The sequence below is a fragment of the Lathyrus oleraceus genome, chromosome 2 (genome assembly GCF_024323335.1).
Source record: "Lathyrus oleraceus cultivar Zhongwan6 chromosome 2, CAAS_Psat_ZW6_1.0, whole genome shotgun sequence".
Taxonomy (NCBI): Eukaryota; Viridiplantae; Streptophyta; class Magnoliopsida; order Fabales; family Fabaceae; genus Lathyrus; species Lathyrus oleraceus.
The window spans coordinates 205006536-205034202 of NC_066580.1; the positions used below are offsets into that span (position 1 = coordinate 205006536).

The 27667-nt window shown below is 41.6% G+C and overlaps 1 protein-coding gene across 1 annotated transcript in view; it reads right to left on the reverse strand.

Moving 5' to 3' along the window:
- Positions 1–27129, reverse strand: part of LOC127122614 (lisH domain-containing protein C1711.05-like) — a 38055-nt gene extending 10926 nt beyond the window's left edge. Inside the window, exons 1-2 of the mRNA XM_051052920.1 lie at positions 26747–27129; positions 25986–26196 (exon numbers count right to left, since the gene is read on the reverse strand). Of these exons, the coding sequence (XP_050908877.1) occupies positions 25986–26196; positions 26747–27129 (594 nt within the window). The remainder of the gene's footprint in view (positions 1–25985; positions 26197–26746) is intronic.
- Between the last annotated feature and the right edge of the window lie 538 nt (positions 27130–27667).

The following is a 27667-nucleotide window of genomic DNA, read 5'->3' on the forward strand; positions in this document are numbered from 1 at the left end:
CCAAAATGGAAAGTCTTGATCCTCAAACTTACATCATGATACAAGCTTCAAATGAATTTTTGCCCAACATGAAAGTTGAAGATCTTGTTCTCCCATTTCCAAAAAGTCCAAGAACTCTCAATTCCCATGTATGGTTGGCAAGTTATGATCGAATCGTTTTCAGAAATTCTTGAACTTCAAAAGGCCATATCTCTCAAACCATTTGGCCAATTTGGGTGGGGTTTTTTCCTACAAGTCACATTTGATCCCCTCTTTCCAAAAATGTAACTTTCATGTACCAAAACCTTATGGATCAAAATGGCATTTTTTGACTTACTTGAATTAATTTCAAGTGAAGTGAAATTTTGACTTTTTAAAATAAACCTTTTCCATCATTTTGGCCATTGGGAATTGATCTGAAATTGTATTTTGGACATGTTTAAAGTCAAATTCGTGCAAGTACATACACCCATCACCTAGTTGCTTGAAAATTGGAAAAAAAGTACATTTCTCAACAACTCTATCCCACATATCCATGGACTTTGATTTGTACCTTCAAACAGAGAATTAAAAGATGATTTTCTGTCATTTGAAACCCTAGTTGCAGCATCAATTACCAACAGAAAACTCATGCTCTCAAAATCCCATTTTTCTCCTTTTTTCATTTTTCTGGCCAAAACTTCCAAAGAACCACGAGCCATCTTGTTTGTTTTATCATCTACCATCAATCTTGAGACCATGGCAAGCTTCATTTTCTTGCTGTAACAGCATCTTCATGTTCTGTTTTACCAAGCACACATCAATGGTGAAACTCGATTTGAGCATTTCCAAGGGTTGTTGAGCTACAAACCACTCTCCATTCATCATTTCGAACCACAAGCTTCGTCTGTTTGAGCTTACAACACACAAACAACACTGTTTCGTTGATTTCTTCAAAATCAAGTAAGTTCTCGAGTTTCATCATTTACCAAACCATGCTATGCTCTAGCTAGATCTTTTTATGCTGGTCATTTTAGAACTTGAATCGTTAAAAATGGTCGGCTATTTTGAAAGTTATGCTATGTTAAAGTTTGATGGTGGAATGAGTTTTTGCTTGGTTCATGTTGTTTAAGTCGATTGAGTTTAAACGATGCCTGGATTCATGATGTGCTTGGTCTGCTGATCGTGATGATGTGCTTGATTCTTGTTTCTGGAAAAGATGTTCTTCCATGGATGAGGAATATGAATACTGTACATGAAACCCTAATTATTTTTCTGCCCAGAATTTGTTCAATCCTTTGCATCGCGTTTGGCTGCTGTTGATTGTGTTTTTGCATGCTGTTGTTCCTGTACCATTGCCATGCACCGCTAGCAGCTTGCCACGTCCCAAAACGCAACGCAGCGTTTCATTTAACTCCCCCCAGATTTACAAAAATGCCATCGGTCCCATTATATTAAATTAATTCATTTTATTAATTCAATGTTTATTGCATTTTGGTTCCACAACTTACAAAAATCATGGCGCATTCATTTTAAATCCAAAATTCATGAGATTTTTTGCCAAATGTTCATCACAATCTCTAGTTTTTAATCATATTTTTTCCAGAATTTTTGGATGAGTGGTTTTTTAAATTATGCTAGGGTTTTGTTCATGTGCCCAATTTTTGTACACTTTGCCAAAACATTTGTGAAATGATGACACTTTATCCAATGGCTCCCAAATTTTTTGTGCTTGAACTAGACACATTCATGGTGATTTTGGTGTAGAGTTTGTGAATTTATCTTATGTGGTTTGAGAGTTGTGAATTTTTGAAGTAGGGTGTGACAATTTGTGTCACACCATTGATGTGCAACTTGTTGATTTTTGTACCCATGCTTCTTGACCTCCAATTGATCTGATTTTTTGCATGAACCTACTCTTGTATGTCTAGTTTACATGTGAATTTTCTTTGAATTATTTGTGGCATTTCCTAATTGTTTGATATTTTCTCCCCTGCTTGGTCAAATGTTGACCTCATGTGACACTTGTTCCCATTTCATTTGTGAAATTCTCATACTTTATTAGATGGACATGAAATTTTACATGAGATAACTACACATCCTAATCTTTGACATGGTTTTGGTCCCATTCATTTATCATACACTATCTCTGATTTATGATTTTTTCAAGTTGATGCATGTTTGGTTGACTTCTTTGAGCATGTTCAAAATTGATTTGACTTTCTGATTTTCATTGACTACCTTCCTCTTGTCCAAATGAGATGAAATTTGACATGCTTACCATGCTGTGTGTTAGGATTGATCATGATTTATTTGGTGACTTTTGGAAATGTTTGAGTTGACTTTTGATGCAAGTCTTTATGTTGACTCCTATGAGCTCTCATTTGCCATGCTTTGACTTCTTTTGCTTATGAAATGATGATGATGCATGATATGAACATGAAACCAATTGGGTTTGCTTCCTAAATGTTTGAATTTGATCTTGATTGGACATTGTTTGCTGTTTTGACTTTTTCATTCTCTTTTGACCCTAGGCTTGCCCTAGTGGTCTTGTTACTCACCTTTGAGTTCATGTTTTCAGGTTGACCAACAAATGACCATTGAGACCAATTCTTTTTTGATTGAGCTTGCTTAAATATCATTGTCTAACTTGTTTATTTTGTAAGTGGCTTGGCTCACATGCCTTGAGCCTTGTGCCTTGCACATTCACTTGATTGTGTTGACTGGTTGATATCTGTTTCATTTTGATTTAACTTTGACTTGTGTACTAACTGTGCTTGACTGGTTCCAGGTACTTTAGTTGCTCAAATCCTTGTGAACTTTTGCTTTGCTTTGCTCGTATAAGCAATTTGCATTGAGGTATATTTCTCATCTTCATGTAGTCTGGAAGACCTGGCCTGTTACTTGGCCAGGCAACTGTCTGAAGCCCTCCTTAAGAGGCAATGTTTGTGACTGTTTACTTTTGTCCTTGCATAGAGTCAAAGACCTCCTAAGTGAAGAGGCAATTGGCAGAACCCAAGGGATAAGCAACCTATCCCCTGCTATTCTGTGTGTCATCTGCTTTGCTCACACCACTGTGTTGATGCATTGCAGATACAAACCCAAGATCTTGTACAATTGTACAGTTGAGTCAGTTTTAAATGTGTAGAAGGGTTCCCACTTTCTGAACCCACACATTCTTGTCTTAAGCTCTCCCAGGCCAGGGATAAGAGCTGTGAAGTCTTATCTTCACTCACCTTTCATCTGCTTCACCTTAGCCCCTCAATGGCAAGGTTAAGAGCACATTCACCCAGTTCCAGAGGTTTGTTTGTTGAGGTTGATATGACCCCTCGACTAAAACCTAACCCTTGTTTGAGCCACTTGCTTGTGTATAGTGTGTGCTATCTGTGCTTGTATGTTTGTTTGACTTGCTTCCTGTGCAAGTTAGGGTTAGTTTAGACTTGCTTCCTGTGCAAGTTAGGTTTTGCTTGGCTTGCTTCCTGTGCAAGTTAAGTGTAGGTGTGGCTTGCTTCCTGTGCAAGTCATGACTAGGATAGGCTGGCTCCCTGTGCCAGTTAGCTAGAAACCTTAACTTAGGGATGATTTTGCATGACAACATCTAGGCTCGAGTCGTAGTCTCCCTAGAGTTGTGTCTCCCTCTGTTATCTGGTTAGGCTAGTCCTGTATCCCTCTGTAGGGGAACTACATCGCCCTGATCTTCATACCAGATGAAGTATGTAGGCAGGAGATTGAGCTGATCTCTCCGGGCGCCCTTTTTTCTTTTTCCACCTTTTGTCTTCAACCCCTCTGTGTGTATTGTTGTGTGCTTGGAAGCTGATGTAAGTCCATCGAGTGGCATTTGGGTTCCAGTGTGCGTGTGTTTTGGTTCGGATGCTGATGTAAGTCCAGTGATTGGCATTCAGGCTCCACGTTTGCCTTTGCCAGTGTTTGTTTGTGTGCGTGTCAGCCGAGCTACGAATGCTCTGATTCTTCTCTCGTCCGAGGAGATACGTATGCATAGGTGCGATACCTAGCGAGCATGTGTCGTTTCCCCAGTCCGAACTACTTTGACTCTGATGTCTATGCCTGATAGACTAAGTAGGCCCAGGATGCGATATCCTGCCGAGTCTAGTTTCAGTCTGTTTTCTTGTGTCTCCTTCAGCCAGTGTGTGTGTGTTTGAGCAGTGTTTTAGCAACCATTTTCCTTCCTATTGTGCGTGGATCCCGTCGAGTACGACGGATGCGTAGGGGTGCTAATACCTTCCCTTCGCATAACCGACTCCCGAACCCATTCTCTTTGGTCGCGAGACCATGTTCTTTCCAGGTTTACTCTGAGCGTTTCCTTTCCCTCTTTTGGGATAAATAACGCACGGTGGCGGCTCTGTTGTTCTTGTTTTCCCGCCGGTTTTTCGCGTGATGCGACAGCTGGCGACTCTGCTGGGGACGTAGAGAAGTTGACCTATGCTGGTCCATCTTCCCTAAGCGAGTCTCTCCTAGCGCTCTCTAGGTTAGGGTTTTGGTTGCTGTTTGCTGTTGTATTTATTGCATTCATTTGTATATATTTGCGTTTACTGTTTGCATTTATTGTTTGCATTAATGTTTGCATTCATATTCATCTGTTCACCTGGCTGGTTGTCTGTTTCTCTCTGTTGGGGTGGGAGTTACATGAGGTAAAAGGCCCAATACCCAGGCCATGAGTGAAATCTAGGATACCTAGGAATAGAGTGATTCATGGGAAGCGGGTGGTATTGCGCCACTTAGCGGAACATTGATATCACGAGCAGTTCAGACCCTGGTGGGATATTATCGTTACATACTTCGGGTGTGTATATGATGATGTTCTGCGAAAGGTTATTTATGCTGCGTTTCTCTCGACCTTACCCTGGCCTAGATGACACCCGTGAGTGGGGAGGGAATGATCATCATTACAGGTACAGTTGGTGACTTGTTGGTGACTTGTTGGTGACTTGTTGGTGACTTGTGATCCTGTTGGTGACTATTGGTTCAGAATTTTGGGGTCTCAGATGACTTTGGGTTTCAGATGAATTTGTGGTTCCGAGTTCAGGCCGAAGTTTTGATCCTGTGTTCTGAGAGACCCAGCCAACCAGTCCAGTCTGCATCATTTGCATCATAGCATATTTATTTTTCAAAAGAAACGCAATAAAAAAGATACAAAAAAAAAGAAGAGGGAAAGGAAAAAAAACTAATCCCTGCATGCATATCATTTCTCAGGTACATTCCAGAGCTTGTTCACTGATAGAGATGGCAACAGTCCCAGAGTTGAAGCGGAAGACTTGTTCCTACAGCTTTCACCGTGAACCTTTGACGTCTCTGATTGAGTTGAGCAACCTTATGACCAGTGGTAACCAGAAGGGGTTTGTTGACCAGTATGGAGATATTCTGACACTGTTGAAGATGGTAGTCGATCCGGTGCCGTTGCAGACTCTTCTACAGTTCTACGACCCAGAGCTTCATTGTTTCACCTTTCAAGATTATCAGTTGGCGCCTACTCTTGAGGAGTACTCCATTCTGCTGAGTGTCCCGGTCCGGTATCAGGTTCCTTTCTTGGATGTGCCCAAGGAGGTTGATTTCAGAGTTGTTGCCAGAGCTCTCCATTTGGGTATCAAGGAAGTCAGTGATAGTTGGAAGTCCAGTGGGGATGTTGTAGGATTGCCTTTGAAGTTTCTGTTGAGGGTAGCTAGAGAAGAAGCAGAGAAGGGAAGTTGGGAAGCCTTTCATGCTCAGTTGGCCGTCATGATCTATGGGATCGTCCTGTTTCCGAGTATGCCCAATTTTGTTGACTATGCTGCAGTCAGTATTTTCATTGGAGGAAATCCAGTTCCTACTCTATTAGCTGACACTTACTATGCTATTCACAGTAGGCATGGTAAGGGTGGGGCTATCAGGTGTTGTCTCCCGCTTTTGCTCAGATGGTTCTTGTCTCTTCTGCCAGTCAGTGGACCTTTTGTGGATGCTCAGAGCACGCATAAGTGGACTCAGAGGGTTATGTCTCTTACCTCCTATGATATCAGGTGGCAATCTTACCGGATGGATGTGCGTAACGTCATTATGAGCTGTGGAGGATTCCGTAATGTGCCACTCGTAGGGACTAGGGGTTGCATCAATTACAACCCGGTTCTTTCTCTCCGCCAGTTGGGGTTTGTGATGAAGGGAAGACCACTTGAGGCTGAGGTAGCTGAAAGTGTGTATTTTGAGAAGCAGAGTGACCCGGCCAGATTGGAGCAGATAGGGAGAGCTTGGAAGTCTATTGGTGTGAAGGATGGATCTGTCTTAGGGAAGAAGTTTGCCGTTGCTATGCCCGATTACACTGATTGGGTCAAGGAGAGAGTAGAAACTTTGTTGTTACCCTACGATAGGATGGAGCCGTTGCAGGAGCAACCACCTTTGATCCTTGCTGAGAGTGTGCCTGCGGAGCACTACAAGCAAGCCCTGATGGAGAATCGCCGTTTGAGAGGGAAGGAGCAAGATACCCAGATGGAGCTGTACAAAGCCAAAGCTGATAGTTTGAACTTGGCTCATCAACTCAGAGGAGTGCGAGAAGAAGATGCTAGCAGACTGAGAAGCAAGAAGAGATCCTACGAGGAGATGGAGAGCATGTTAGATGCAGAACACCGGGAGTGCTTGAGGCTGCAGAGGTTGAGGCCAGCTATCAGAAGAAGATCAGAGACTTGGAGAAGCAACTCAGAGATAAAGACATCCAGTTGAAGAAGGAAGTAGACTTGAGACAGGCATCAGAGAACCACCTTGGAGGAGAAGTGGTAGAGCTTAGACGACAACTGAAGGAGAAGATCACTCTTTTGCCAGAATGTTCAGAATGTGACCTGTTGATAGACCAGTGTCAGTACTTGAAGACTCTCATTCCGGGAGGCCGTTTGTCTTAGCTTGTATCTTTGATGTGTATGTTGAGAATCACCTCCAGGCTTGTTGGATGGGATTCATTGTTGTACTCCGATTGTTTGGATTTTCTTTGTCGACTTTGTTGTATGATCCTGTTACTCATATAGATGAGGTTGTTGGTTTCACCTTGTACTCATCACTCTTGTGTATGTTGTTTTTGTGCTTCTGTGTTGTTCTTGCTGCAGGTTGCCATCTTTTGAGGATGACTCAGGCTCTTTGAATGCCTGAGGAATGAACATATCATGTGCATCATACGCATCATTAGCACCATACTCATATCATTTTGCATAACAGGTGTTCTTGGTCGTGACTTCTCACTCTTGGTTCCTGTTCAGGCAGGATAGCTGATCAACGTCCGCACCGCTACTCAACAAGACTGAATCAACAGAGAGGTATGGATCAAGTTCAAGCTGAGTTGGCTGAGATGAAGGCTAACATGGCCCAGTTTATGAATATGATGCAAGGGGTTGCACAAGGTCAAGAAGAACTTCGAGCCATGGTTCAGAGACAAGAGGCTGCAATTCCACCGGTCAACCATGCTCCGCCAGAGGGAGGCCCGGTCAATGATAATAATGTTGCTGCTGCTGTACCCATCAACAACTATGCTGTAGGTGATGAGTTGGGGGGTATTCGAATCAACGGTCAACCTATTGCTCCAGATGCCGCTAATGCCAGAGCAGTCCGTGCCCCGGCCCGTAATCCTGCTCCGATTGTTGACAGACAAGAGGATATGTTTTCTCTGCTCAGTGAAGACGAAGACGTTCTGGGAAGGGTTAATGAGAGGGATCGTAAAGTTGATGCCCTTGCTGAGAAGATCCGAGCTATGGAATGTCAAAATTCTCTCGGTTTTGATGTTACCAATATGGGGTTGGTGGAAGGTTTGAGAATCCCTTACAAGTTCAAAGCACCGTCCTTCGATAAATACAACGGTACTTCTTGCCCTCGCACCCATGTGCAGGCTTATTATCGAAAAATCTCTGCGTATACCGATGATGAAAAGATGTGGATGTATTTTTCCAAGATAGTCTATCTGGGGCTTCTTTGGACTGGTACATGGAATTGAAGAGAGATTCTATCCGCTGTTGGAGGGATCTGGGTGAGGCCTTTTGAGGCAATACAAACACAACATGGACATGGCACCGAGCCGGACTCAGCTGCAGAGTCTTTGTCAGAAATCCAATGAGAGCTTCAAGGAGTACGCCCAGAGGTGGCGTGAACTGGCTGCTAGAGTTCAACCCCCTATGCTGGAGAGGGAGTTGACAGATATGTTTATCGGTACTCTTCAGGGTGTGTTTATGGACCGGATGGGGAGCTGCCCATTCGGTAGTTTTTCTGATGTTGTCATTTGTGGAGAGAGGACTGAGAGCTTGATTAAAACTGGGAAGATCCAAGATGCTGGTTCCTCTTCTTCTAAGAAGCCGTTTGCTGGGGCACCTCGTCGAAGAGAGGGTGAAACTAATGCTGTTCAACACCGCAGAGATCAGAACAGAATTGAATACCGTCAAGCTGCTGCAGTAACCATTCCGGCACCTCAACCTCGTCAACAACAACAACAAAGAGTTCAACAACCGCAACAACAACAACAGCAACGTCCGTATCAGCCCAGACAAAGGATGCCTGATCGACGTTTTGATTCGCTACCCATGTCGTACGCCGAACTGCTGCCCGAACTACTCAGGTTGGGGATGGTTGAGTTGCGTACAATGGCTCCGCCTACAGTATTGCCTCCTGGGTACGACGCCAACGTCCGTTGTGACTTTCACTCTGGGGCACCAGGGCATCATACTGAGAAGTGTCGGGCTCTCCAGCACAAGGTCCAAGATTTGATCGATGCCAAGGCGATCAACTTCGCTCCAGTGCCTAACGTCGTAAACAACCCTATGCCTCAGCATGGTGGGCATAGAGTGAACAATATTGAGGGGAAAGAAGCTGAAGATCTGGTTGTTAATGTTGATGATGTTCAGACTTCTCTGCTAGTTGTGAAGGGCCGTCTGCTGAATGGGGGTGTCTACTCGGGCTGTGATGAGGATTGTTTGGGCTGTGCAGAATCTGAGAATGGTTGCGACCAGTTAAGGGCCGGTATCCAGGGTATGATGGATGAGGGTTGTTTGCAATTCAGTAGGGCTGTAAAAGATCGTGGAACAGTGTCAACTATCACCATTTACTTTAAACCGTCTGAAGAACGTGGACAAAGGGTCGTTAGTGCACCTGCAACAAATGGTACCCCAGTTACCATTTCCGTGCCTGTAACCATCAGTGCTCCAACTACTATCGTTGCGTCTGGAAGAAGGGCTGTTGAGAATAGTAGAGCCGTGCCGTGGAAGTATGATAATGCTCACCGCAGTTACAGAAGGGCTGAAAGTCAGACGAGACCAGTGAATCAAACTCCAGTGACAATTGGTTTACCGAATAGAGTTCCTGCAACTGTTGGTCCGGCTGTGGATAATGTAGGGGGTCCAGGAGGTTTTACCAGAAGCGGTCGTCTGTTCGCACCGCAGCCTTTGAGGGACAATAATGCTGAGGCTCTCGCCAAAGCAAAGGGTAAGCAAGCTGTGGTTGAGGAAGAACCTGTCCAGAAGGAAGCGCCCGAGGGGTCATTTGAGAAGGACGTGGAGGAGTTTATGAAGATAATCAAGAAGAGTGACTACAAGATTGTAGATCAGTTGAATCAAACTCCGTCCAAGATTTCTATACTTTCACTGTTGTTGTGCTCTGAGGCACACCGTAATGCCTTGCTGAAGATGTTGAATCTGGCTTACGTGCCTCAGGAGATTTCTGTCAATCAACTGGAGGGTGTGATGGCCAATGTGAGCACCAGGCATGGTGTAGGATTCACCAACCTGGACTTACCGCCTGAAGGGCGGAACCATAACAAAGCCTTGCACATCACCATGGAGTGCAAGGGGGCAGTGTTGTCTCACGTATTGGTAGACACCGGGTCGTCGCTGAATGTGTTGCCTAAGCAGATTCTGAAGAAGATTGATGTGGAAGGGTTTGTGCTTACTCCCAGTGACCTGATCGTTCGTGCTTTCGACGGATCCAAACGTTCTGTGTGTGGGGAAGTTACCTTGCCTGTGAAGATAGGTCCTGAGGTATTCGATATCATCTTCTATGTTATGGACATCCAGCCCGCCTATAGTTGTTTATTGGGGCGTCCATGGATTCATGCAGCAGGGGCAGTCTCGTCGACTCTCCATCAAAAGCTCAAGTATGTCTGGAACGGTCAGATTGTGACTGTGTGCGGTGAAGAAGAGATTCTGGTGAGTCATCTATCCTCGTTCAAATATGTTGAGGTGGATGGCGAGATCCACGAAACCTTATGCCAGGCGTTTGAGACTGTGGCTCTTGAGAAAGTGGCGTACGCTGAGCAGAGGAAGCCAGGTGCTTCAATTACTTCTTACAAGCAGGCTAAGGAGGTTGTTGATTCTGGCAAAGCTGAAGGCTGGGGCAAGATGGTGGATTTGCCTGTCAAAGAAGACAAATTTGGCGTTGGTTATGAGCCTCTCCAAGCAGAGCAGAATGGTCAAGCGGGTCCGAGTACTTTACCAGCGCTGGGCTGATGAATCATGGCGACGTCTCTGCAACCGGTAGTGAAGACTGTGACAGTGATTGTGATTTGGACAACTGGGTTCGCCCGTGTGCACCAGGGGGGTCTATCAACAACTGGACGGCTGAAGAAGTGGTTCAAGTTACTCTTCTGACAGAGTAATTTTCTGTTGTTTTGTCATTTTGCATGAAAATCCTACGTTCTGCCCAAGGCGTAGTGATTCATTGTAGGGCCTCATCATGTTTTAATGATTATCATTAATGAAGGACATTTTTTGAAATCAAACTTTGTGATCCCTGTCTTTCTATTTTTTGTTTTCATCCTTTTTCAAAAACAATAAAAATGGCAATGTTTTTGTTTTTTTTGTGACTTTATTGAACTCTTTTTCTAAAACAAAGCATTAAACATGCAGAAGCGATCTTATGGCATTCACTATGAACAGTTCTGTTATGGCTCAGTATGATTTCGACAATCCCATCTACCAAGCTGAAGAGGAGAGTGAGGAAGACTGTGAACTCCCTGCAGAATTGGTCAGATTGCTGAAGCAGGAGGAAAGGGTCATCCAACCTCATCAGGAGGAGTTGGAGGTTGTTAATTTGGGTACTGAGGACGCCAAAAGAGAAATCAAGATTGGGGCTGCTTTAGAGGACTCTGTCAAGAGGAGGCTGATTGAGATGCTGAGAGAATATGTGGAGATATTCGCCTGGTCATATCAAGATATGCCTGGGTTAGATACAGACATTGTGGTGCATCGATTACCTCTTAGAGAAGGATGTCCTTCGGTCAAGCAGAAGCTTCGTAGAACGAGTCCTGACATGGCAACTAAGATCAAGGAAGAGGTTCAGAAGCAGTGGGATGCGGGTTTTTTGGCTGTTACAAGTTATCCCCCATGGGTGGCCAACATCGTTCCTGTGCCGAAGAAGGATGGTAAAGTCAGAATGTGTGTCGATTACCGGGATTTGAATAGAGCGAGTCCGAAAGATGATTTCCCATTACCTCACATTGATGTATTGGTTGATAATACGGCTCAATCCTCGGTATTCTCTTTCATGGATGGTTTCTCCGGATATAATCAGATCAAGATGGCGCCAGAGGACATGGAAAAGACGACATTCATTACACCTTGGGGCACGTTCTGCTATAAGGTGATGCCATTTGGGCTAAAGAATGCTGGTGCTACCTATCAGAGGGCAATGACGACTCTCTTTCATGACATGATGCACAAAGAAATTGAAGTGTACGTAGATGATATGATTGCGAAGTCGCAGACAGAAGAGGAGCACCTGGTTAATTTGCAGAAGCTGTTTGACCGGTTGAGAAAGTTCAAGCTGAGGTTGAATCCGAACAAGTGTACGTTTGGGGTGAGATCAGGGAAGCTTTTAGGCTTCATTGTCAGTGAGAAAGGGATTGAGGTTGATCCAGCGAAAGTCAAAGCTATTCAAGAGATGCCTGAACCGAAAACGGAGAAGCAAGTCCGTGGGTTTTTAGGGAGGTTGAACTACATTGCAAGGTTCATATCTCACCTAACTGCCACATGTGAACCAATTTTCAAACTGCTCAGAAAGAATCAGGCGATCAAGTGGAATGATGACTGTCAGAAAGCTTTTGACAAGATAAAGGAGTATTTACAGAAACCTCCAATCCTTATACCTCCAGTTCCAGGGAGACCTCTGATAATGTACCTGTCAGTGACTGAGAACTCGATGGGGTGTGTATTGGGACAGCATGACGAGTCTGGTCGAAAAGAGCATGCCATATACTACCTTAGCAAAAAGTTTACCGACTGTGAAACAAGATATTCACTGCTCGAGAAAACTTGCTGTGCTTTGGCCTGGGCTGCTCGCCGACTAAGGCAGTATATGTTGAACCATACTACTCTGTTGATTTCTAAGATGGATCCAGTAAAGTACATCTTTGAGAAACCGGCTCTCACCGGACGCGTTGCTCGTTGGCAGATGATTCTAACAGAATATGATATTCAGTACACGTCACAAAAGGCCATCAAAGGTAGTATTCTGTCAGACTACCTCGCCGAGCAACCGATTGAAGATTATCAGCCTATGATGTTTGAATTCCCTGATGAAGACATTATGTATCTTAAGATGAAAGATTGCGAAGAGCCTCTTGGCGAGGAAGGACCGGACCCGGGTGACAAATGGACACTGATGTTTGATGGGGCTGTGAATATGAATGGTAACGGTGTTGGGGCAGTATTGATCAATCCTAAAGGTGCTCATATACCTTTTTCTGCCAGATTGACGTTTGACGTCACCAACAACGAAGCTGAGTATGAGGCTTGTATCATGGGGATAGAAGAAGCCATTGATCTGAGGATCAAAACTCTTGATATATTTGGAGATTCAGCTCTAGTGGTCAATCAAGTCAATGGAGATTGGAATACGAATCAGCCGCATTTGATTCCGTATAGAGATTACACCAGAAGAATACTGACGTTCTTCAAGAAGGTGAAGTTGTATCATGTCCCCCGGGATGAGAATCAAATGGCTGACGCTTTGGCAACTTTGTCTTCCATGATCAAAGTTCATTGGTGGAATCATGTGCCACATGTTGCGGTGAATCGACTCGAGAGGCCTGCATATGTGTTTGCAGCCGAGTCTGTTGTGGGTGATGAGAAGCCGTGGTATTATGACATCAAGAACTTCCTAAAGACTCAGGAGTATCCTGAAGGTGCGTCGAAGAATGACAAGAAAACCCTGAGGAGGCTAGCTGGAAGCTTCTATTTGAATCAGGATGATGTGCTGTATAAGAGAAACTTTGACATGGTCTTGCTCAGATGCGTGGACAGACCCGAGGCAGACATGTTAATGCAGGAAGTTCATGAAGGCTCCTTCGGTACTCATGCCGGCGGACATGCAATGGCTAAGAAATTGTTGAGAGCGGGTTATTACTGGATGACTATGGAATCCGATTGTTTCAAGTATGCTCGGAAGTGCCATAAGTGTCAAATCTATGCTGATAAGGTGCATGTACCACCAAGCCCTCTGAATGTCATGAATTCGCCTTGGCCGTTTGCCATGTGGGGCATTGATATGATTGGGAAGATTGAGCCCACTGCTTCGAATGGACATCGCTTCATTTTGGTAGCGATTGACTATTTCACCAAATGGGTGGAAGCAGCTTCCTATGCTAACGTTACCAAACAAGTGGTTACCCGGTTCATCAAGAAAGAAATCATCTGTCGTTATGGAGTTCCGGAGAGAATCATCACTGACAATGGTTCGAATCTCAATAACAAGATGAAAGAGCTTTGTAAAGATTTCAAGATTGAACATCACAATTCTTCTCCTTACAGACCGAAGATGAATGGTGCTGTAGAAGCGGCGAACAAGAATATCAAGAAGATTGTGCAGAAGATGGTCGTTACATACAAGGATTGGCATGAGATGCTGCCTTTCGCTTTGCATGGGTACCGTACCTCAGTACGTACGTCGACCGGGGCAACCCCTTACTCCCTTGTGTATGGTATGGAAGCTGTCCTACCTGTTGAAGTGGAGATTCCTTCTCTGAGAGTTTTATTGGATGTCAAGTTGGACGAAGCCGAGTGGATTCGAACAAGGTTTAACGAGTTGAGCCTTATCGAGGAGAGACGGCTAGCAGCTGTATGTCATGGACAGTTGTATCAGCGAAGGATGAAGCGAGCCTTTGATCAGAAAGTGCGTCCTAGAAGCTATCAGATCGGTGATTTAGTTTTGAAGAGGATCCTCCCTCCCGGTACAGATAACAGGGGCAAGTGGACTCCTAATTATGAAGGTCCGTATGTTGTGAAAAAGGTATTCTCCGGTGGAGCCTTGATGCTTACAACTATGGATGGTGAAGACTTTCCGTCTCCTGTTAACTCAGATGTAGTCAAAAAATACTTCGCATAAATTGACCCGCTGGACAAAAAGAAAAAAAGAGTCCAGGCAAAAAAAGGGCATCCCGGCGAACAAAAAAACAAAAAAAAAGGGGTTCGGGCAAAAATTAGGGATAAAAATGAAAAGAATTTGTACACCCGGTAAGTCGAAAACCCGCAAGGGCGACTTAGGCAAAAATGGGTATCCCGGTGGATTGAAAACCCGAAAGGGCGATCCAGCCAAAAGAGGGATTAAAGCGAAGACTACAGTCTGAGTTGTCTGTACTTCATCAAGCTTTGTCGTTTGCCATCTCGAAAGATGTGATCCGTCCAGTCATTCTTCTCAGAAAGCTAGGAGTTGGGAGGAAAACCGATGATCTGTGAGTTATAACAGAATTGGGAAATAGTGGATGCCGTGTTCACGTTGCCATTAGGATAGATTTTTCCTTTTGTGCGCAGTTACCTCTTTCTAGGAATTGCCTCCCAATGTATTTGCCTTTTCAGGCACATTTTCAATCAATAAAAGTCGTTATTCAGATAAATAGCTCTTTGGTTTTTATTTTTACTGTTTTGTTTGCAAAAATGTCCGAATTTTTGATAAGCATTGCATATAAGAACATGAAGGCTAAACAATAACGTGCAAAAAGACAACATTTGAAAATCATTTTGAATGTTGAGGACACTTGAGCGTATCTTGTCCATGTATCCCCTGGGGGCATTTTGTTGTGCTGTTTTTCAGGATTGGCGTCTGTGAGGACGTTTCCTCAGCAGATATTTTCCCCAAGCAAGTTTGGAAGCTATCGGAGCTATGTTCCCCTGCGGAGACGTCTGTGGATAGTGCCTTCTATTCCCCCACAGATCTAAGGTTTGCCTATCCCCAGGAGGCCTGTATTTGCCGATTTCCTCCCGAGTGAGGCAGGTTCATTGAAATTTATCTCCAACATTTATCCTATCCGTGGGCTGAAGGATATCCCCAGCGGAGTTTACCTTTCCCCAGCAGCAGTGTTATTCTCCAACATGAGTGAGAAGTCGTTGCTCTCCCTGCAGAGTCTCTCCGTAGAGTTGGAGTACCCGATCAGTTTTGGCTCCCCAGCCGGAGTTTTTCATCATTTTTGCATTTTTGCATTTTAGTGATCATTGCATCCTCAAATTGCGTAGCATTCCCATTCAATATGGAGCATTACGCCATAGAAAAATTCAAACATATGCATTCATGTGTTAACTTCACCAGACCGTATCCCCGGCAGAGGCGGATCATTTCATTCAACATCAGCACAGCAAGTCTGCTACAGTTGCTCTTGACAGCATTCAGGATTGATATCCCCACAGAAGTTTTACCTCACCCGTTGGCAACAGAAAGTTTGTTTCTCCCCAGTGAGACCCCCAGCAGGTGGTCAACCTTGCCTTGACATATCTAAAAAAGTCGTTCTTGAGATACCGGTAAGTGTCATATCAGCACCCGCGTGTGTTTCTTTGTTTGGTGTCGGTAAACACCATTGTTTCGGTGTCTGTAAACATCGAGTTTTCTCTCCAGTCATCAGTAAATGTCTGGTCATCATTTTTGGTGTCGGTAAACACCATTGTTTCGGTGTCTGTAAACATCGGGTGTTCTCCCCAGTCATCAGTAAATGTCTGGTCATCATTTTTGGTGTCGGTAAACACCATTGTTTCGGTGTCTGTAAACATCGGGTATTCTCCCCAGTCATCAGTAAATGTCTGGTCATCATTTTTTGATGTCGGTAAACATCATCTTTCGATGTCGGTAAACATCGAGTCTTTTCTGCAGTCATCGATAAATGTCTGATAACTCCTCAGCTAGAAATCCCCAGTAGAGTCATCGGTAAATGTCCTATCTGGTTTTCCGGTTGCAAATATTTGTTTTTTCCCTTAGTGAAGTGTTCCCCAGTCATCGGTAAATGTCTGTTCGTTTTTGGATGTCGGTAAACATCATCTTTCGATGTCGGTAAACGTCGAGTCTCATCCCAGTCATCGGTAAATGTCTGGTCATGCTTTGTTTCCTTGTTGATAAAATCAAGATCCCCAGAAGTCGTCAGTAAACGTCTTGTCTGATTACACCACAAAGATTTTGTTCCTCCTCAAGTGGAGACGCCATCGGTAAATGGCCCCGTATGCTTCGATATTGGTAAATATTGGATCGAGTCGCAGTAGCCATCGGTAAATGGTCGAGTTGAAGTTGATATCGGTAAATGTCAAGTTTCTTTGAAGCCACCATCGGTAAATGGTCTTGCTTCCTTTTACATCAGAGTTGTTTTCCTAGCAGCCATCGGTAAATGGTCTTGCTGAAGTTGATATCGGTAAATATCAAGTTTCCAGTTTCTAACCATCGGTAAATGGTTTCGCTTTTCTGAAGTTGTCAATTGCAGGCGTCATCAGTAAATGACGTGGTTCTTCTTGTATCATATCCGGCAGAGTGCAAATTTCTACGGTTCTTGGTATTCAATCCCTGTTTACCCTGAAGGTCTGACAGCCGTTGCTCTCATCCATTCGGGTTCCCAGCTGATTGAATAGGGGCAGCTGTAGCACCTCAAAATTTGCACCTATCATTGTACATACATTCTCATATTAGGTCATAACATAACATGGTCCACTGCATAACATTGCATTGTCCTACTTGCCTCAAGTGCAAGCCAATCAAGAGAATTAGGTCAAACTGGTCAGGAGATCAGTCAGTCAAGCAAGCAAATGTGTTTTTCATTGAGCCAAGGCCCTAGGGTTGGTCCAACATGTTCACATGACTTGGGGATCCATTTGAAGTGTCTTGGTCAAGGATTGGATGTTCAGAAGTCATCAGTCAATGCACAGTTTGCCAAAAACCCTAAAAAGTCAAACTTGGTCAACTGTGTCTGATTTTATGGTTTTGATGGTTGGATTTGGTTTGAGAGGTCTCATTCATGTCCATATAGTCCTCATATATCATGTCAAACACCATCATGGAAGAATTTAAAGCCAGATCAGAAATTTCCAAAAAATGGAAACTGGACCTGTAATTGAAACCTGCCCAAAATGGAAAGTCTTGATCCTCAAACTTACATCATGATACAAGCTTCAAATGAATTTTTGCCCAACATGAAAGTTGAAGATCTTTTTCTCCCATTTCCAAAAAGTCCAAGAACTCTCAATTCCCATGTATGGTTGGCAAGTTATGATCGAATCGTTTTCAGAAATTCTTGAACTTCAAAAGGCCATATCTCTCAAACCATTTGGCCAATTTGGGTGGGGTTTTTTCCTACAAGTCACATTTGATCCCCTCTTTCCAAAAATGTAACTTTCATGTACCAAAACCTTATGGATCAAAATGGCATTTTTTGACTTACTTGAATTAATTTCAAGTGAAGTGAAATTTTGACTTTTTAAAATAAACCTTTTCCATCATTTTGGCCATTGGGAATTGATCTGAAATTGTATTTTGGACATGTTTAAAGTCAAATTCGTGCAAGTACATACACCCATCACCTAGTTGCTTGAAAATTGGAAAAAAAGTACATTTCTCAACAACTCTATCCCACATATCCATGGACTTTGATTTGTACCTTCAAACAGAGAATTAAAAGATGATTTTCTGTCATTTGAAACCCCTAGTTGCAGCATCAATTACCAACAGAAAACTCATGCTCTCAAAATCCCATTTTTCTCCTTTTTTCATTTTTCTGGCCAAAACTTCCAAAGAACCACGAGCCATCTTGTTTGTTTTATCATCTACCATCAATCTTGAGACCATGGCAAGCTTCATTTTCTTACTGTAACAGCATCTTCATGTTCTGTTTTACCAAGCACACATCAATGGTGAAACTCGATTTGAGCATTTCCAAGGGTTGTTGAGCTACAAACCACTCTCCATTCATCATTTCGAACCACAAGCTTCGTCTGTTTGAGCTTACAACACACAAACAACACTGTTTCGTTGATTTCTTCAAAATCAAGTAAGTTCTCGAGTTTCATCATTTACCAAACCATGCTATGCTCTAGCTAGATCTTTTTATGCTGGTCATTTTAGAACTTGAATCGTTAAAAATGGTCGGCTATTTTGAAAGTTATGCTATGTTAAAGTTTGATGGTGGAATGAGTTTTTGCTTGGTTCATGTTGTTTAAGTCGATTGAGTTTAAACGATGCCTGGATTCATGATGTGCTTGGTCTGCTGATCGTGATGATGTGCTTGATTCTTGTTTCTGGAAAAGATGTTCTTCCATGGATGAGGAATATGAATACTGTACATGAAACCCTAATTATTTTTCTGCCCAGAATTTGTTCAATCCTTTGCATCGCGTTTGGCTGCTGTTGATTGTGTTTTTGCATGCTGTTGTTCCTGTACCATTGCCATGCACCGCTAGCAGCTTGCCAAGTCCCAAAACGCAACGCAGCGTTTCATTTAACTCCCCCCAGATTTACAAAAATGCCATCGGTCCCATTATATTAAATTAATTCATTTTATTAATTCAATGTTTATTGCATTTTGGTTCCACAACTTACAAAAATCATGGCGCATTCATTTTAAATCCAAAATTCATGAGATTTTTTGCCAAATGTTCATCACAATCTCTAGTTTTTAATCATATTTTTTCCAGAATTTTTGGATGAGTGGTTTTTTAAATTATGCTAGGGTTTTGTTCATGTGCCCAATTTTTGTACACTTTGCCAAAACATTTGTGAAATGATGACACTTTATCCAATGGCTCCCAAATTTTTTGTGCTTGAACTAGACACATTCATGGTGATTTTGGTGTAGAGTTTGTGAATTTATCTTATGTGGTTTGAGAGTTGTGAATTTTTGAAGTAGGGTGTGACAATTTGTGTCACACCATTGATGTGCAACTTGTTGATTTTTGTACCCATGCTTCTTGACCTCCAATTGATCTGATTTTTTGCATGAACCTACTCTTGTATGTCTAGTTTACATGTGAATTTTCTTGGAATTATTTGTGGCATTTCCTAATTGTTTGAGATTTTCTCCCCTGCTTGGTCAAATGTTGACCTCATGTGACACTTGTTCCCATTTCATTTGTGAAATTCTCATACTTTATTAGATGGACATGAAATTTTACATGAGATAACTACACATCCTAATCTTTGACATGGTTTTGGTCCCATTCATTTATCATACACTATCTCTGATTTATGATTTTTTCAAGTTGATGCATGTTTGGTTGACTTCTTTGAGCATGTTCAAAATTGATTTGACTTTCTGATTTTCATTGACTACCTTCCTCTTGTCCAAATGAGATGAAATTTGACATGCTTACCATGCTGTGTGTTAGGATTGATCATGATTTATTTGGTGACTTTTGGAAATGTTTGAGTTGACTTTTGATGCAAGTCTTTATGTTGACTCCTATGAGCTCTCATTTGCCATGCTTTGACTTCTTTTGCTTATGAAATGATGATGATGCATGATATGAACATGAAACCAATTGGGTTTGCTTCCTAAATGTTTGAATTTGATCTTGATTGGACATTGTTTGCTGTTTTGACTTTTTCATTCTCTTTTGACCCTAGGCTTGCCCTAGTGGTCTTGTTACTCACCTTTGAGTTCATGTTTTCAGGTTGACCAACAAATGACCATTGAGACCAATTCTTTTTTGATTGAGCTTGCTTAAATATCATTGTCTAACTTGTTTATTTTGTAAGTGGCTTGGCTCACATGCCTTGAGCCTTGTGCCTTGCACATTCACTTGATTGTGTTGACTGGTTGATATCTGTTTCATTTTGATTTAACTTTGACTTGTGTACTAACTGTGCTTGACTGGTTCCAGGTACTTTAGTTGCTCAGTTCCTTGTGAACTTTTGCTTTGCTTTGCTCGTATAAGCAATTTGCATTGAGGTATATTTCTCATCTTCATGTAGTCTGGAAGACCTGGCCTGTTACTTGGCCAGGCAACTGTCTGAAGCCCTCCTTAAGAGGCAATGTTTGTGACTGTTTACTTTTGTCCTTGCATAGAGTCAAAGACCTCCTAAGTGAAGAGGCAATTGGCAGAACCCAAGGGATAAGCAACCTATCCCCTGCTATTCTGTGTGTCATCTGCTTTGCTCACACCACTGTGTTGATGCATTGCAGATACAAACCCAAGATCTTGTACAATTGTACAGTTGAGTCAGTTTTAAATGTGTAGAAGGGTTCCCACTTTCTGAACCCACACATTCTTGTCTTAAGCTCTCCCAGGCCAGGGATAAGAGCTGTGAAGTCTTATCTTCACTCACCTTTCATCTGCTTCACCTTAGCCCCTCAATGGCAAGGTTAAGAGCACATTCACCCAGTTCCAGAGGTTTGTTTGTTGAGGTTGATATGACCCCTCGACTAAAACCTAACCCTTGTTTGAGCCACTTGCTTGTGTATAGTGTGTGCTATCTGTGCTTGTATGTTTGTTTGACTTGCTTCCTGTGCAAGTTAGGGTTAGTTTAGACTTGCTTCCTGTGCAAGTTAGGTTTTGCTTGGCTTGCTTCCTGTGCAAGTTAAGTGTAGGTGTGGCTTGCTTCCTGTGCAAGTCATGACTAGGATAGGCTGGCTCCCTGTGCCAGTTAGCTAGAAACCTTAACTTAGGGATGATTTTGCATGACAACATCTAGGCTCGAGTCGTAGTCTCCCTAGAGTTGTATCTCCCTCTGTTATCTGGTTAGGCTAGTCCTGTATCCCTCTGTAGGGGAACTACATCGCCCTGATCTTCACACCAGATGAAGTATGTAGGCAGGAGATTGAGCTGATCTCTCCGGGCGCCCTTTTTTCTTTTTCCACCTTTTGTCTTCAACCCCTCTGTGTGTATTGTTGTGTGCTTGGAAGCTGATGTAAGTCCATCGAGTGGCATTTGGGTTCCAGTGTGCGTGTGTTTTGGTTCGGATGTTGATGTAAGTCCAGTGATTGGCATTCAGGCTCCACGTTTACCTTTGCCAGTGTTTGTTTGTGTGCATGTCAGCCGAGCTACGAATGCTCTGATTCTTCTCTCGTCCGAGGAGATACGTATGCATAAGGTGCGATACCTTAGCGAGCATGTGTCGTTTCCCCAGTCCGAACTACTTTGACTCTGATGTCTATGCCTGATAGACTAAGTAGGCCCAGGATGCGATATCCTGCCGAGTTCAGTTTCAGTCTGTTTTCTTGTGTCTCCTTCAGCCAGTGTGTGTGTGTTTGAGCAGTGTTTTAGCAACCATTTTCCTTCCTATTGTGCGTGGATCCCGTCGAGTACGACGGATGCGTAGGGGTGCTAATACCTTCCCTTCACATAACCGACTCCCGAACCCATTCTCTTTGGTCGCGAGACCATGTTCTTTCCAGGTTTACTCTGAGCGTTTCCTTTCCCTCTTTTGGGATAAATAACGCACGGTGGCGGCTCTGTTGTTCTTGTTTTCCCGCCGGTTTTTCGCGTGATGCGACAAGAGTTTCTGAAAAACCTTTTGACTTACCTCTTCCTTCTCCAGAATGCAAGTAGGATGCATGGGAGTCTTGGATGGCTTGCTTTCTGACATGTCAAATTTCTTCAGAAGATCTTTTATGCATTTGATGTGATAGACATACGTGGCTTCTGATGTTTGATTGATTTGAATACCCAGAAAGAATTTTAGTTCTTGCATTAAGCTCATTTCAAATTCTGCCTGCATTAACTCAGAAAATTCTTGGCAAACAGAGGGGTTAGAAGAACCAAATATTATATCATCAACATAAATATGACAAATTATAAGATCGTTTTTGATGTTTTTGCATAAGAGAGTGGAATGCACTTTGCCTCTGATAAAATTATTTTCCAGAAGAAATGAACTAAGCATTTCATACCAAGCTCTGGGAGCTTATTTCAGACCGTAAAGAGATTTCTTAAGTTTGAAAACATGTTCTGGAATTTTTGAAGTTTCAAAGCCAGGATGTTGATGGACATACACTTCTTCATAAATGTAACCATTCAGAAACACACTTTTGACGTCCATTTGATATGATTTAATAGAATTATTAACAACAAAAGATACAAGGAAACTAATAGACTCTAACCTTGCGACTAGAGCAAAGGTTTCATTGTAGTCAATTCCTTCTTGTTGACTATAAACTTGTGCCACCATCTGTGCTTTGTTCCTGACGACTTTACCTTTTTCATTTAGCTTCTTTTTGTAAACCCATTTAGTTCTAATCACATGGGTCCCCTTGGGTCTTGGTACAAGATCCCAAACGTCATTTATGGAAAACTGATCAAGTTCTTCTTTCATTGACATAATCCATTCTTTATCTTGAAAATATTTTTCATAGAATATTGGCTCTATTATAGATACTAGTCCCATAAGTGTTTCTTCAGAATCTTTGAATGTTGATATTGTTTTGACAGGTTCATCCTTGTTTCCCATAATCAGTTCTTTAGAAACATTCTACCTATTTCTTTGTCTTTTATGATTGATTGTGTGTTCAGGTGCTTCTGAAGTTCCTCTTTCTGCTTCTTCAAAACCTTTGGTATTTTCGCCAGAGCCTGCAAGTGTGATCTCCATATCTACAAATTTCGCAACTAGCTTTGACTTTTCAGAGTCAAGCTTGTCATCAAATCTGACATGAATTAGTTCCTCCACAATTTGTGTTTTTGTATTGTGTACTCGATATCCTTTAGAATGTTATGAGTAACCCAACATAATACACTTTTGTGCCTTAGATTCAAACTTGTTCAGATTGTCTTTAATGTTCAAAATAAAACAAGAGTATCCAAAAGGATGCGAATAAACAATGTTGGGTTTTCTTCCCTTTCACAGTTCATAAAGAGTCTTCTCCAGAATAGGTTTGATAGAGATTCTATTCTGAATGTAACATGTTGTATTCACAGCTTCTTCCCAAAAGTGCTTAGCCATATTACTCTCATTGATCATGGTTCTTGCCATTTCTTGGAGAGTCCTATTCTTCCTTTCTACAACTCCATTTTGTTGTGGAGTTCTAGGAAAGGAGAAATCATTTGATATTCCATTAGAGTCAAAAAGTTCTTCAAAAAGTTTGTTTTCAAATTCGCCACCATGATCACTTCTGACTCTGATAATCTTAGAGTCATATTCATTTTTCACTTTTGAACAGAAACTGGTGAACACAGAATGTGACTCATTCTCGTGCCTTAAGAATTTTACCCGTGTTCAACGATTGTAGTCATCAACAATGACAAGTCCATACTTCTTACCATTGACTGACGATGTCTTAACAGGTCCAAAGAGATCAATGTGTAGAAGTTCCAGAGGTCTAGAGGTGGAAACAACATTTTTTGTTTTGAAAGTAGTTTTAGAAAATTTCCCTTTCTAACATGCTTCACAAAGAGCATCTGAAGAAAACATCAGCTTAGGTAGGCCTCTAACTAACTCAAGTTTATTTAGCTGAGAAATCCTCCTTAAGCTAATATGACCCAAGAGTCTATGCCACACCCATTGCTCTTCATTAACAGACATCAAGCATTTCACATTTTGATTTTTCAAATATAAAAGTTTTATTTTATAAATGTTTTTCTTCCTCTTTCTAGTGAAAAGGATTGTGCCATTTTTCTGATTGACAGCCTTGCACGTATTTTAATTAAAGATAATATCATAACTGTTATCACTTAATTGACTTATGGATAACAAATTATGCATTAATCCCTCAATATAAAGAACATCAGAAATAGAGGGAAGAAATTTGTTACCAACTGTTCCAGATCCTCTGATTCTTCCTTTCTAATTTCCAACAAAGCCTATGAAACCAGTGAAGGAGAATTGCCATCCAAGGCGCAGCGGAATTTAAAAATTTCTCCATTTAGTGATCCTTACGAATGGGCATGATCAGTGATAGAATCGTTACCTCTTGTGGCGATTCAAACCTTTGGTGCAGATCTCTGATAATGATCAAAACCTTTGATACAGATCCACAGGGCGATCACGAACGTTGAACGATGACAACGTCTCTACTCAGTCCACACGAACGGATTCCTTCAATCGCAGTGCTAGCTGTTTGTGAATGAAGGCTTTGAGTGAGAGAAAGAGAGATACGAAATTCCAACTCTTCAGTTGTGTTGTATTCCCATACAAAGCTTCTGCACAAGAGCTCTATTTATAGAACCACTTGTGTGGGCTTCATGCCAAAAAGCCCACTTAAGTGCATTTTGGCCTATATCTCATAATATACCAAAATCACTTAAGTATTTGGTACCTTACCATATTTCGTATTCCACTCAGGTGCACCGTACCTTACGATGTTCCTTAATTATTCTATCTCTCATCAATCCGTCCTTTGTGTGTGACCCTATAGGTTTTCGCGACGTTGGCAATTATATTAAATCACGCATTTAACATAATAAACAGTGAGCGGTATCTAGCAACACATCACTGCTACCCAAGTCACGAAAATGTCATGTGATCTGACAAAACCTCCTGTGATAATAATTATGTGTATAATTACCCCTTTGCCCTTATGTCTATATTGAACACAAGGTATAGACCGTGTCACCCTTGTCCAGTTCAATATTGGGCCCATAGACATTTATCCTGTTACGCAGGATTGGCAAATTCCATCTAGGACACTCATGTCCCTCATCATGCTTCGTGGAGTACCCATCAACTGTCTTTATGGTCATCCAGTTACGGATAACGTTGGATCAGTAATAAAGCACTCAACTCTACATCTAGGATCCATAGTGGTTTCAGGTCGAAGAGTGGTATACACTATTATCACCATGAGAATAACTTATGACACTTTGCATAACTTTCTATATAGTATTCTCATAGCGGGTCAATCCGGTATAAATATTACTCCTAATATTCATACCTATGTTTAAGACTTGATAACTCTTTATCCATGATCCATGAGATGTGATCATCAGTCTACAAACATAATAGTCTTAATGCTTTAATGTTATCCCACTTCACATTAAAGCTCGACTACGGATACTTTAAGAATAGTGTCCTTATGTTTAATGTGTTCTCATGATTAAGTCACACTTAATACATTAAACGGACTATCTATTCTAGGGACTTTATTAATCAACCATAATAAAGAAAATGCCTTTAAATAATTCGATACAAGTACCAAAAGTATTGGCCTCTAGGGCTTACACCAACAACCAGCATCTTTAAGTTCCAGGTCTTGGAACATATGCTTTCTTCTCGTCATATGTCGCGAGCATCCAGAGTCCAGGTACCATGACTGGTGTTTTAACTCTAATGCATAGGATATCTGCAACGTACACTATTTTATCTTTTGGTACCCAGAACCTTTTGGGTCCTTTAGGATTAGTTTTCCTAGAGTTTCTGAAAACTTTAGGTTTTCTAGCGTTACTGAACTTCTGTGTCTGTGCCAGTGAATAATGGTAAGAAAAAGGATATTTTGGTTTGTTTTCTATAGAAGGTTTCTGATCATCGTCATCAGAGTCATAACCAATTCCTCTTTTTCTATTATGACTTACACCATTGATCATAGAAGCCATTTTGCTTATATCTAGGTTGTTGTTCAAATTTTTTTGAAAGGCTTTATCATATTTGTATATGATAGTGTCAAAAGTAGGTGGAGCTTTAGAAAGAGTTTACTCAAGTTTTGAACATTTCTTAGTTGAAAAATATTTTTCTCTTTCAAGAATAAAATTATTTTCTTTGAGTTTAAAAACTTCTTTCTCAAGCTTGTCACACTCTTCAACAGTCTCTTCATGAACCTTTTTCAGGTTCTTGAATTTCTATTGAAGCTTCTGATACAAGCTCAGAGATTCTAACAAATAGGATTCAAGATCAGAACGAGAAAAGTTAGAGAATACCTCTTCAGAGTCAGACTCTGTTTCAGATGAACTTCTAGAGGTAGTGGCCATGAATGCTACATTTTCTTGCTCTTCTTCAGAATCTGATTCGGGAGCTTCAGATTCAGAGTTGTCCCATATTGCCATGAGTCCTTTCTTATTTGCTTTGAATGAGTTCTTCTTGAAGCTTTCTTTTCTGGAGCTATCCTTCTTTAGCTTTGGACAGTCATTTCTGTAGTGTCCAAGCACTTTGCATTCATAACACATTACTTCCTTGTTGGGTCTGCCTCTGGAGGTTGAATTTGGATGGTTTCCCTTATGTCTGGGCCTTCTGAATTTGTTGTGTCTCTCTCTATAGCTGTTTGATTCCTCTGGAAATAAGACATAATTCTTCTTCATCATCAGAATCTTCATTCTCAGAGTCATCAGCTTCTTCCTCTTCAACTTGAAAAGCTTTGTTCCTTTTTGTATTTCTTCTTTCCGGTTTTGACTTTAGATCAACAGATTTGCTCTTCTTCTGAGGTTCATCTTTTTCTAGATATATTTCATGACTTCTGAGAGAGCTGATAAGTTCTTCAAGACTTATGTTGTTCAGATCCTTTGACAGCTTCAGAGCAGTAACCATAGGTCTCCACTTCTTGGGTAGACTTCTGATTATCTTCTTGACGTGATCTATTGTAGTGTATCCTTTGTCCAGAACCTTGAGTCCTGCAACCAAGGTTTGGAACCTTGAGAACATCACTTCAATAACTTCATCATCTTCCATTCTGAAGGCTTCATACTTCTGGATTAAGGCCAGAGACTTAGTCTCTTTAACTTGGTTGTTTCCTTTGTACGTCATTTTCAAGGAGTCAAAAATATCTTTGGGTGTTTCCTTGTTGGTTATCTTCTCATACTCGTTGTAGGAAATAACGTTTAACAGAATGGTTCTAATTTTAAGGTGACTCTTGAAATCACGCTTCTGATCGTCGCCCATTCTACTTCTTTGAATAGGAATACCAATTGCAAAGATGGGTAGCTCATAACCATTTGTAACCATATCCCAGAGATTAGCATCGTAGCCTAGGAAGAAACTCTCAATTTTGTCCTTCCAGTAGTCAAATTTTTCTCCATCAATAACATGAGGTTTTGCGTTATAGTTATCTCTTTCATTTGTGTTGGCCATGAAGTTTTTCTCCCCCTGGGTCTCTCTACATGGTTAAATGTTTGATTGAAAAATCAATAACAGAGTCGGAGCTCTGATACCAATTGAAGGTAGAGAAAAATAAGAAAGGGGGGGTTGAATTGTTTTCATAGGAATTAAAAGATTTTCACAACAACACACACAAATAAGAAATAATAACAACACAAATGATTTATCCTGGTTTGCTTGAAAATCAAAGTTATTCCAGTCCACCCGGCCAAGGTGATTTCGCCTTCAACAAGGACTTAATCCACTAATCTCAACAGATTACATAGTTCGTCTAAGGGTTCAACAACCTCTTAGCCCTCTCAAGTCTAAAGACCTAAACATGTCACTTAAGGAATCAAAAATAATTACAAGAATTACAACGTGTTTCGCTAGATGCTTCTAGATAAGCAGTATAGACACAAATTAAGAATAGTGAAAGAGAACCACACAACATTGAACAACAACTCTTGTATGGAAACTTTTTCTTACAATAACAGTGGTGAATAAATAATCAGAGTATGCAGACCATGAG